We start from the raw sequence: 11,450 nt of genomic DNA, 5'->3' as shown, positions 1-11,450 counted from the left end.
GCGCAACATGGTCCTATGAGTGGTGACCCTTTCACTTCAAAACGGTTTGGAACGTACAAGGTAGGATTGATGGTGATTGGATCTGTCACCAGGCGTATCATACTTTACATTTGAGTCCTAAGGATATGTCCTCAATAAAGACAGATGTTCTACAAAAGACCGACTGACTATATCAAAGAAATAATTATTCCTTTCAAAAGCCTTGAGGAAGCCCTGCCGGGCGATACGCGCGTTGACTGCTGTGTGACATTTTGAATAAAGATGGATGATTGAAATCTCTACGTGGATTTGGATCACTTCGTGAAGTTTTCTGTGTCATTTATCACACTTTTTAAATGGATGTAACAACATTGAGCATTTTAGCTTTGACAACGACTGATTTGTTGGAACATCTTCTATTGAGACTTTGCTCTAGTGTGCAACAGTGCTTACGATTTGGATTTGGACTACTTCGTAGTTCCAAAAGTGTAATACTCTAGGTGGATGAGTATTTGGCACTGTTTTATCACCAATAACAAATGGTTGGAGAGTGACATAATGCAATTCCCATGACCTCTGCACATATGGTGATGTGCACATCAAGATAGCATATCCACCCATTCACTTTGTGTAAACGTATACTCTCGGGTTTAGAAGTTGCATTCAATTCCCTCAGCTATTCGTTGCCTGTTTCCCTGTTGAAGAGCGCTGTCATGTAAGTCATTCTGTGCCATTTGGTGGATGTAAAATTGTAGTCCTTCTGTTTTTCCGAAATGTCCCAGTTTTTGGCTTTCAAGGTTTGGTCACCCTACATTTGGACACCCTACACCTACACTAACGTTATTTCAAGACCAAGCGAAAAGTGGGCTCATTGCTGCATGCTTGGCACGCTAATGACTACTGGCACCCCTTGTCTTTTTGCTTCACACCCACCGAATCCACTTTTCAAGAACACTTGTGCATGTGTGTGCAGTGTGCATTCACCCCATTACTAACGTTGCCCTATCGAAGACCAGTAAACTCAATAGACTGTAACAAAGCTTGGAGTAGTCGTCATTACAAATAAGAACACCGCTGCATTTTTGAATGGTGTGTGTGTTACCACTTCCACCAGCTGTTTTGGAACACGCTTGTGCAATTCAGGAAAGTGTCCGGTGACAGGAAGAATGCACGTTTACATTCAAGCCTCGACATTCATTTTCTGTTTCAGAACGCGTCAGAGTGATGGATGGCTCTGGGAGGGAGTGAGGGAGGGAGGTGTTGGGAGTTTCTGACTGAGACCATGCTCGCTGAAGAGAGTGGCGCGTCCAGTTCCTGCGCCGGATTCTGCCCACACTCTTGACATTCCAGTTCTGTAGCGCCTCACATTCCCTGCTGGTGCTGCTACTGTGGTGGAATGTGCCACCCGCAGACTCCATTGGCTGCCGGGCCTCCTGCTCTGCGTAGCCCCGCCCCCAGCCTTCAGGCTGCTTTTGGGTCTGCTGTATAGTGCAGTGCGGGATCGGAATTGGGCAGCCCTGGTGCATTGCTGCTGCTGCTGTTCTGCCGGGAGAGTGAGTGAGTGAGTGAGCGGCGCCGCCTCCCTCCCTCCGCTCCGCGCCCAGCTGTTCGCTGCCCTGCTGCGCACCTGATGCGAGCGCAGGTGCCCTAGCCCCCCTTGGCCCCTCTGGTGCAGTATGAAGTGCAGCCATGGCACGGAGAGCTAAGACCGCCGTGAGGACGCTGGAGGACTCCACGCTGGACTCCGGGTATGGTGGTGCCGCAGGCTCCCTCCGCTCGTCCAACCTCTCCCTGGCGTCCGATTCTCACCCGGCGGCGGCGCCCCCCCATGGAGCCAAGGGCGGGCCGCTAACTGGCTCCATGCACAGCCGGCACAACAGCTTCGACACCGTCAACACTGTCCTGGCCGAAGACTCGGAGGTGCCGGACTGCTCGGGCCAGTGCTCCAGGCTGCCCGAGCTCGACGAGGTGCCCTGGACCCTGGAGGAGGTGGAGGCGCTCCTGCGCAAGGAGCCGACGGGCGCTGCCCCCCTCGGCCGGGATGCTGTGGCCCGCCTGTCCGCGCTGCTCAGCCGGGCGCTGGTGCGCATCGCCCGGGAGGCGCAACGGCTGAGCCTGCGCTTCGCCAAGTGCACCCGCGCCGAGGTGCAGAGCGCCATGGAGGTGGTGCTCACCTGGAGCCTGTCGGCGGGCGGCACGGCGGCGGCGCTGGGCGCCCTCTCCCTCTACAACATGAGCACCGGAGGCGCCGACCGCCTGAGCAGGGGCAAGTCTGCGCGCTGCGGGCTGGCCCTGTCCGTGGGCCGCTTCTACCGCTGGATGGTGGACAGCCGGGTGGCGCTGCGCATCCACGAGCACGCCGCCATCTACCTGACCGCTTGCATGGAGAGCCTCTTCAGGGAGCTGCACCGCCGGCTGCTGCAGGCCGGCCCGCGGGCCCCCGACAAGGAGGACGGGGAGCCCCCCATGTTCACAGCCGAGGCCGTGGAGCAGACCGTCAACAACGACTCCGACTTCTGGGGGCTGCTGCAGCCGCACCAGCACCTCATATGCGGCAAGAATGCCAGTGGTAAGCCGCACTTACTGTGCACGAGCGTGAAGTTTGTTTTAAAGTAGAGCGCCTCTTTCTCTCCGACCCCCTCTCTGCCATTTTGACACCAAAGACATTCAGCGTTGCTTTTCGTTCATCCAGCCACTTTGTCTTTTCATGCGTCCCTCTGTTTGTCCTATCCCTCATAGGTCCTTCTATTCATTCGTCCATCTAACCTCCGACCACTCATCCCCTACCCAGTCCGGCTATTCGTCCTTCCACTCGTCCATTTCCCCTCTTCCCAACCATGAACTCACCCCCGACAGCCTGCAGATCCATCCATTCATCCGTCCACCTGTTGATCAGATCTACCACTATCCAGCCACCCACCTTCGTTCACCCATCCATTCTTCCATCCCCTACCTGTCCGTATAACCCCGCACCCACCCAACTGTCCATCCATTCTGCCTTCTAGCAGCCCATTCGCCCCCCCCCCAACCCGTTCAGACATTCGTCCAATCTAGTCATCCAACCTCTATCTTTACGTTTGTATGCCTGTCTTGCTGTCCACATGTCTCTTTTCGCATTCCCACCCGCGCAGGTATTAATGTATAACAGTGTGCAGTGAGTCGCTGTGTCGCTAGGGCATTAGCAGCCCAGTGAGCTGCCGGAGGCCCCGGCGGCGATGGTCTCTCCCGCTCGGGGAGGCTGAGCTCTGCAGTGGACGCTGCGCCCAGGTATCCGGTGTCACGCGCCGCCTCAGCTCTGCTGATCTTTTTATATTCACCCGGCGATACCAAAGCCACCGGTCCTGCTTGCATTTCTGACAGGTGCAGAGTTGCATTTCCCATGTCAGGGCTTGACCTTGACTGCATTCACGGAGCGCATCTCGGCTCGCGCTCCCCCAGGACACCTCTGCAGTGTAAGGCAGCGCCGTATAAGCCCCTGCAAACAGGCGTAGGGCTGGGACGCGCACGTCTGTGCAATCACACAAGAGCCCACAAATGCCACCCTCTGTAGCACAAGGTGTGGCTGGATGGCAGCAACTTTTCATCACATCTCATTTAGTGTCTTGTCCAACCCACTCATGCAACAAAAGGTGTATTTCCTACTTCAATGTCTTTGCCAAGAGCTTCTGGTGATGTGACGCCTACTAATTCTCAAGGTCATCTTTGAAGAAGCGTCTTTTCTTTTTGAGGTGCCGAGTTCTGTCTGAGTGTCTGTTGCTTGTCTGTTTTTGATTCACGCTGCTTGTGGGGGGCGGCTTGTGATTTCTGGCTGGTTGTATATGAAGTATGAACAGAGCTGAGCCCCCGCCTCTGCATTCGAGATGCATGTTGTATAGTAAAACACAGCGACAGAGCCTGACTGCAGTATAATGCAGCGCTTTGCCCTAGATGCGCTTTTTTGGCCATATATGTCTTTACCTTGAATGTATTTAAAATATGCAGTCAAGCCCCAGCGACCTCCTTGTTAGCCAGGACTCGCGAGCGCAGGATGCAAGGGGAGTTAAAATGGTGGACTCGTTGGCCAAGAGCGCCCCCAGGCCCATCCGGTGTGTTTCCCTCTTCTCTGCTGAAGGTGGACCCCTCCTATTCACATGCAAGGCCGAGGACCCCCTGACACTACCGCCCCCTACTACGTGACGTCATGCATCGCGCACGCCATACTTGTTGCGCAGTGCATCACGCACCCACCCTCCTCTGTGCGTGGAGAGGCCGGTCACTGCTCAATGCTCGCAGTTTCATGCTGTCTTTCGCCTCCCTGGTGGAATGGACCGGATTTTTAAACAGAGTTTTGTTTTATTTACTGTGCAGTTTTAATAATAGGGACCAGTGTTCTACTGGCGTGACACTGGAAGCGCGTGACACTGGAAGGGCTGTTTCAAACCTGACACCTCAGTGACACACAGTCCGTTTACACAAGGCATCATATTGCTCGAGCTCCTTCCGCTGAAAGTGAGCAGGACACAGAGCAGAGAGTGTAACAACCCACAGACTGTACTGTCATCCCTCATCCGTTACTTAAGCTAGCTCGGCGGGTGCTGCGCATGCACCGGAGCTAACAGAACCACAGAGATGCCTCTTGGTACCTGATTCAAGATTTGCATGGGGATAAAGCTTAAAAAGCCTAAAATAGCAATCAGAGTTCCAGGCCTTGATGCGCTGGAGGCTTGGGCCCGACCTAAGAGTAGGTGGGCAAGAGAATGGCAGAGAAGCACGTGCAGATCTCCCACCATCATGGGTAGCATTACAAGAGCAGCCATCTTGTATCAGATTGAGGGGTGGAATATGAGGGGTGAAACAAGTCTCAGGGCTCATTTTCGGAGGCTGAGTGGGCCACAGCTCGGTGTCCCCTGTACTACTGAAGCAACATTTCTCAGGTGAATGTGGACACTTGAATCACAGTGCACTAGAAGGCGAGGGTAGGATGGCACAGAGGCCGCAGAGCCCCAGATCACCACCAGACCTGCCTTGCGGAGGAAGGGGTGGATGAGACAGCAAGTTAGCACGGAGCGCTGAGCCAAGAGTCGGCTCAGGCTCTAAGAGCCCATGCAGGAGCCGAGCCTTGAAAATATTTGCCATGCAAATTATGCACCAAACATAATGTTACAATATGATAGTGTCTTCTAGATTCAAAGAAGTGTTTTTCCTTAGCAGTGGAAGCGTTTCTCTTTAGAATATCAGATAATTATCAACTAAGATGCGAGTCACTTGTCTTGTGCACCCTATGTCTTAAGCGCTGGGATGCCCCTGGGTAGCCATGCGCTAAACAAGTGCCCATTCATTCATTCATTAATTGTGCACCCTATATATGGCGCCCAGGGACATAATAGCCCTTCATAACATACACCGACTGTGCCACAGGTGTTTGTTGGGCTTAGGGAGGTTTGCTGGACGCACAGGAGGCTGGGCTGAGGCCAGGACTTTAACCTGAGTGGTTGCTGTGGCCACTAGGACACATCGCCTCTGTGAGCCTCGGCTCCTGTTAGGCTCGAGTTGACAAGAGGATCTTGAGCCGAGTCAGAGCCGGCATCTGGATTGAGTTTTCAGTGGTTCGCCCCCTTGGGGTGTGGTGGGCGGGTGTCGGTCACGTAGCAGGGGTACAACAAGCTGACCTTCACGTGGACCATAATGGGGTGAGCTTGAACTTCATCAAAAGGCAATAAACAGTCTTTCTTCATCACAACATGGGAGTCTGTGAGGCTGTGTCCTTCTAACCTCAGAGATTCAGTCCTAGGGGCGGTAGAATGGCGTCAATGCGCCTGATGTCAGTGATATTAAAACCCCCCTCTGGGCAATGTAGTCATAATGTCTCCAAACCCTAGCAGACGTCATTAAAGGAGCGTTCTAGAATGATTCTTGTTGACTGTCAGTGACGCAGGACTGAATAAAGAGACCGGTATTTCCCATTACACTATAGGCCCCCTATTAGAGTTCCACATGCAGAATAGAGTGTCCCTTGCAACTTAGGGCTTTGGGACATTAATAACTCATCAGAAATGAATGCACGGACCCCCCTTTCCTGCCGTGTTTTTACGGTGCTTGGTTGGTCAGATGTACTGGCTGTGGGGGTATGTTTTTGACGAGGACGTGTGACGTGAACTCTGGAGTCCAGTGCCCTCTCCTTGCGCTCTGACCTCTAGACCTCACATTCTAGGGGGCCAGCTCCACAGGCAGGTGTTACATTTAATTCACAGCCAAGGAGCACGTTCGGATTGGATGAAAGGGCCTCTTTATGAAATGCTTTCTGTAAAGACAGAATGTCAGGGGGTTCTGCGGGATTCCAGCCGAGCACAAATTAATTCCAGCAGCGATTGCCGGGCTGGGCCTAACCCCGCTGTTGATTCAAGACATCCTGTACCATAACCGAGGAAGCTGTTGTTAAGACTTAGATTTGATATATAAGCCTCCTTTCAGCCTCGTCATTCAAAATCTATTGGACATAACTACACGGAAGATTCAATTTATAGCATGTTCTAAATAACGTAGCATAACGTGATATACCAGCAAAACAAACTTACTACTTCAAGATGGCGAACTGTAGTAAGTCACTCTAAAAAAAAAAACATAACATTCCACCCTCATCGCCAAAATTGTAGTAAGTCACTCTGAGGGTTCTGGTGTGTAACAGCAGGTTTATTGCTGGATCAAAACAGCAGGTATCTTCAACGCTAGCTGGCCAGGCACAAACTGTCTCATCCTAGAATCCTAGGATGAGGCAGGGCCGCCTACATTCTGGAATACATGACATAGGGCTAATACAAGGGGAAGCATAGAAACAAAGGTAGGAACAATATACCACACAAACCATACCACAACGAACTACGCCCTGACATGAAGTATCAAGGCTAACCTCTGTAGTACGTCCTATTGGCACTCTACCTGCATAATGAAAAGAAGGGACACCACTTGCACAAGGCGACGCCTACATCCCACTACCATTAAGAGAACTTGCCTGGTTCCTGCTTGTGTTTCAGAGTCAAAAGCGAGTCACAAGCTAACTGGACAATAACTCACCAAGTTGTTTTGTATCTATCATCTCGGAGTAAATCGTTGTGCATGGTGGATACAGCTGGGGTGGGTCTATTTAGCTAAACGTTGTAAACTCTGTAGCATCGGTGGGAACACAACATTAATTAATTTGTATAACATTCACACTTGTACTTAAGTACTTCAGAAATGCCTAGAAATTTCGCATATTTTTATGGTGAGGGAAAATGTGATGGCTGACAAGCTCAAATTAATGTGTTTCTCCAGTACAAGTTGGATAATTATAGGGTTATAGTACTTAAAAGTTAGATTACCATACATCTGGATGACTGTAATTCAGTGTTTGCATGAAATATAAAGAATAACTCTCAACGCTGATCTTTTTTCTTTTTTAAAAAAATCATAAGCCACAGTTTCCCCATTTCATCCCTCATGCCTTCCTGTAGCTTTTGCAAGTGCAGCTGCACTTTCATTGGCCTTCTACCGCAGTTCATATAAGCAGAGGGTGAAGACCAGTACTTATTCTGTCCTGGTTGTGAGTGCGTGAATACATTTTCGAGAGCCGAGACTTAGTGGCTTATTATGAATTAAGCGGTGTGGCAGCGGCTGCCACACCGCCAAAGCCATAATGCAACTGTCTGCTGGATTCCGACAGGAATTCGGGTCGGGCTGTCCTGTGGTGGCTGGCCTTTGGCGGTGAAGTGCTAAGGCTCATACGTGAGCATTAGCAAGGCACCGCAATGGGAACGCCATTGCATGTTCCAGAAGGGCATGGACTGTGAAGTCCAGGCCCTGAAGGAACTGGGTGTGCATGCAGACAGGGGGGCATACTATGTGCCCCCCCTGCACACATCCCCTGGGGCAGAGGCACAGAGGGGCCCTGTAGGGCCCCCTTTGTTTCCTCATCACCACACTTTTCCTGGCGGGCTCACCACCATGAAAATGGTGGTGGTGAGTAAACTCCTAATACGCTTGGTGGTGCCACTGCTGCACCACCAGCATATTAGGGGCCTCAGACTACTGCAAGACCGCCAAGGATCGCGAATCAGTGGTGGCAAGAGCAGTCCAGTGGCAGTCCGACCGCCCAACTTGTTATAGAGTGGTCAGGCTACAGATTCGCTGCCACCGTGGGTTTGTCAATCCATCGGAACCCCAAACTCAAAAAAAGGCGCAACAGCCACGGCCGGTGCAGGTAAAAGCAGTGGGTTGGGTTTCGAAAGACGGCGACAAGGGAAAATTATTTATTTATTTCATTTTCCCTCCTGATTGTCTGTCCAATCCCCCCGCCCCCAACCTGGCCCCACCGCTCCTATTTCCATGTGCCACGGCTGAGGCCAAAGCTTAGTTCATCATACTTTGACCCAGAGCAAGAGATAGAAAAGCAGAAAATAGAGAAAGGAGGAAAAGTAAGATAGTAAAACAGTGACAAACAGGGATACAAAAAATAACCTGAAGGAGTGAGATAAAGAGATAGGAAGTCGAGGATGGTGGTAGAAGATAGTATAAGATTGAACGAAGACTATGCAGCCTAGTTGTATACTGCAATCCTGGAATTTGACAGTTCCAGCAAATGACTCCCAACCCCCCCCCCCCCCCCCCCTTCATTTTTTCATCTTTTACAAATTAGCCATTGGCTAAAGGAAGACCAAGCATGGAAGGGAAAACAAAAGTCTGAGAGGCAAAAGTAGCTGAAAGTCTAATTTGAATTGCCTAAATCACTCAGGTTTTTCGAGTAAAACAGGGCTGAAAGCACATTTCTCAGTTATTTTATATTTCGTTAAGGTGGTTGAGTCAGCAACAGATATCTACGACTCAATGAAAAAATGGTAGAAAAAACCAGGACGTCCAAAAATGACTTTATCTAAATGAGTATTTATAGCCAACCTATTTGTTCGTGGTAAATATGTGTGATATAGGTCAGGCAATATTATAGGACTGAACTACATTCTCAAACCTGGTTGTTCTTATTTATGATACTTAGTTGTTTTGGGACTTCTTATGAATATCACGACTGAAGTTGAACTGAAAGTTTTTAGTTCAGCAATGATGACCTCCATTTTGTAGCAGGTTGGATTAGTGTCTGTAAAGAAGGCCATAAACATGAAGGACGGACGTTGCAATTTGTCAGTGCTTGTTTTACTTTGTTGCATGTTTTCCAAAACGTTACTGATTTATTTGGCATCAGAAAGCACCCATTGTCATAGTTGTCCCTGGCACTGAAGGGAACTACTTTGTGTGCGGATGTGCTATTTCTGAAGAAGCAAAATGCAGGCACTCACTCTGAACACAGACAATGGCTGAAGTGAGCTGACTAACTGTGCTATGCTGCAGTGGGTGGAAGTAAAATGTGATTGACACAATTACAATCCAATGGATGAAGAGGGCTTAATGCAAGGTCCAATAACTATATTTATTATACATATAATCATAGTAAAATCAAAAGGAATTAACACCAGACATTAGACCTTCCGAGAAATGTGCACAGGTCACAACAGAACTCCACTTTTATTTAGCTATACCTCACCCAACCTTCTACCAGTCCTTACAGCCTTGCTGCATTGTTCACCCTAGAAGAGGCTAGGAATGGTTTAAAAAGGTAGCCACTGCATACATTTCAGCAATGAAAACTATTTAATTTCTGTAGTTATAATTAAATGTGATGTATTATTCTAAACGGTGTTGCCTTTCAGACCTATTTCTATGGTGCCCAGGTGGCCCACTGATTTAAGGAGGACAAATTGGTTGGGACCAAGTTCTGCACAGAGGCTCAGATCTATGCACACCAAGGTAGCAAGATGGCCTACTTGCATTACCCAGAAACCTGTTCCCCAGTCGCAGCCCATATTCTTTGAGGAGGGCCTTCTCACAGATTATGGTCAGGGGAACAGGTTTTGTGCTAATGAATATATTACGTATTGGTAATCTTCATTACCAGAAACCTTAGTCCCCCCGTCCCTGTCTGAGATCCCTTTGTCGCCACCCTTTTGGTCTCAATTCCTCAAGGCAGCTTCCTATTAAGTGATTCCTGTCTTGAAGAGGGGCCTCTTTTGGGTGGAGGGAAGGCTCATTAGTGAAAACAGAAATAGGACTTGTAGAGCTGTATCTAGCAGGAGGTCCTCTTCACAGTGTATGGACTGGGATGGGGAGGACTTAGGTTTCAGGAAATGAAGATTACCGATAAGTAATATATTAATTTATCACTGCTATTTGTAGATCTGTGAATTAAATACAGTTCTTATCTCATTTTTTTGCACTTGAAAATGAACTTTGATATGCCTTGTGGATGATATTGGCATAGTCACGTCTCTTTGAGAAGGGCCATGAATTTGACTGCTGTGCTACTTGTTAGGTCGAGCTTTAATCGACCTGTTATTTCTCTTCTGTGGTGTTTGGCAAACCCACTGATTGCCATTGGTTACTATTTGTGGCATTCAGAAATGTTGGCTTCTTATTGGTGGATTTCTGTTAAAGTCCCTCCTTTATGTGTTCAGCTCTCTTTCCAGCTATTTCACTCAGACAGCAATTTTGTCGGCCATCACACAGCTATGATGGCCTCTCCAATGGCAGAGTTGTGATTGGTGAGGCGCAGCAGAGAGCGCCCCAGCCGAGACATTTTCTCTATGTAGGCTGCATGCAGCCTACATAGAGAAAAAAAAGGGAGAGTGCGCATGACTGGGTTGGTCGGCCATGTGACGGACCAAACAGTCAGTACCAACAACAGCGGGCAAGCCACTCCCCCCCCCAACCAGGCACTTCTGCTTTCTCACAGTGCGAGAAGCAGAAACATAAAATGGTAGTTTTACCATTTTATGTTTCTGCTTCTCGCTTCTCTGCTTCTCTCACTGTGAGAAAGCAGTGTGCTTTGTCCCAACGCCCCTATGGAGGAGCCGCCACTGATTGTCGCTTTGGGGCAGAAGGCCCGGATACCTGCGGAAACTGTTATACATACCACTGTGCACCATCTTGAAACCTTCAGTCAGTAACGGCTGAGCTAACCGCGAGCCTTCGAATGGCTGAAGAACTGAGATAGATCCTTAAGAATGGCGGCTCTCATACTGGAATCCCTTGAACTGAAACAGAACTCTCAGGAAATATCCTCAAAAGTAAACTATTCGACCTAGCTTCTAACTGAACTACCCACAAATCAGACTTCACCATTGGAGAATGTTGGAAGGAGCCCCGCTTATAAGTAGATGGGGCAGATTTATGTACAATGGTGCACAGGCCCCATCTGCTAGGTAGTTTCCACCAGGCACACACTGGGGTTGCACCATATTACATACAGAATCCTTTATTCCCATTGCAGGCTCAAACAAGTTGCGCTTGTGCTTTAAGGTGCACAGCATTGAAAGGAGGTTGGAAACTGCCAGTCCGTCTTTCGGTGCAGAGGAACCACCTGCAATTTGAAGAAGGGGCAGTGATCCCATGACAGCCAGGTGCATTGTTTT

General features: G+C 49.4%; 1 protein-coding gene across 1 annotated transcript in view; it reads left to right on the top strand.

Moving 5' to 3' along the window:
• The first annotated feature begins 1,454 nt into the window (after positions 1-1,454).
• Positions 1,455-11,450, top strand: part of ABTB3 (ankyrin repeat and BTB domain containing 3) — a 759,809-nt gene continuing 749,813 nt past the window's right edge. The window contains exon 1 of the mRNA XM_086921594.1: positions 1,455-2,548. Within this exon, the coding sequence (XP_086777720.1) occupies positions 1,669-2,548 (880 nt within the window). The 5' untranslated portion in view covers positions 1,455-1,668. The remainder of the gene's footprint in view (positions 2,549-11,450) is intronic.

This window comes from Lissotriton vulgaris, chromosome 1_1, assembly GCF_964263255.1.
Source record: "Lissotriton vulgaris chromosome 1_1, aLisVul1.2, whole genome shotgun sequence".
In the NCBI taxonomy this organism is placed as follows: Eukaryota; Metazoa; Chordata; class Amphibia; order Caudata; family Salamandridae; genus Lissotriton; species Lissotriton vulgaris.
Note: the sequence above shows the minus strand (reverse complement) of the source record. Positions and strands in the feature narration are given on the sequence as shown.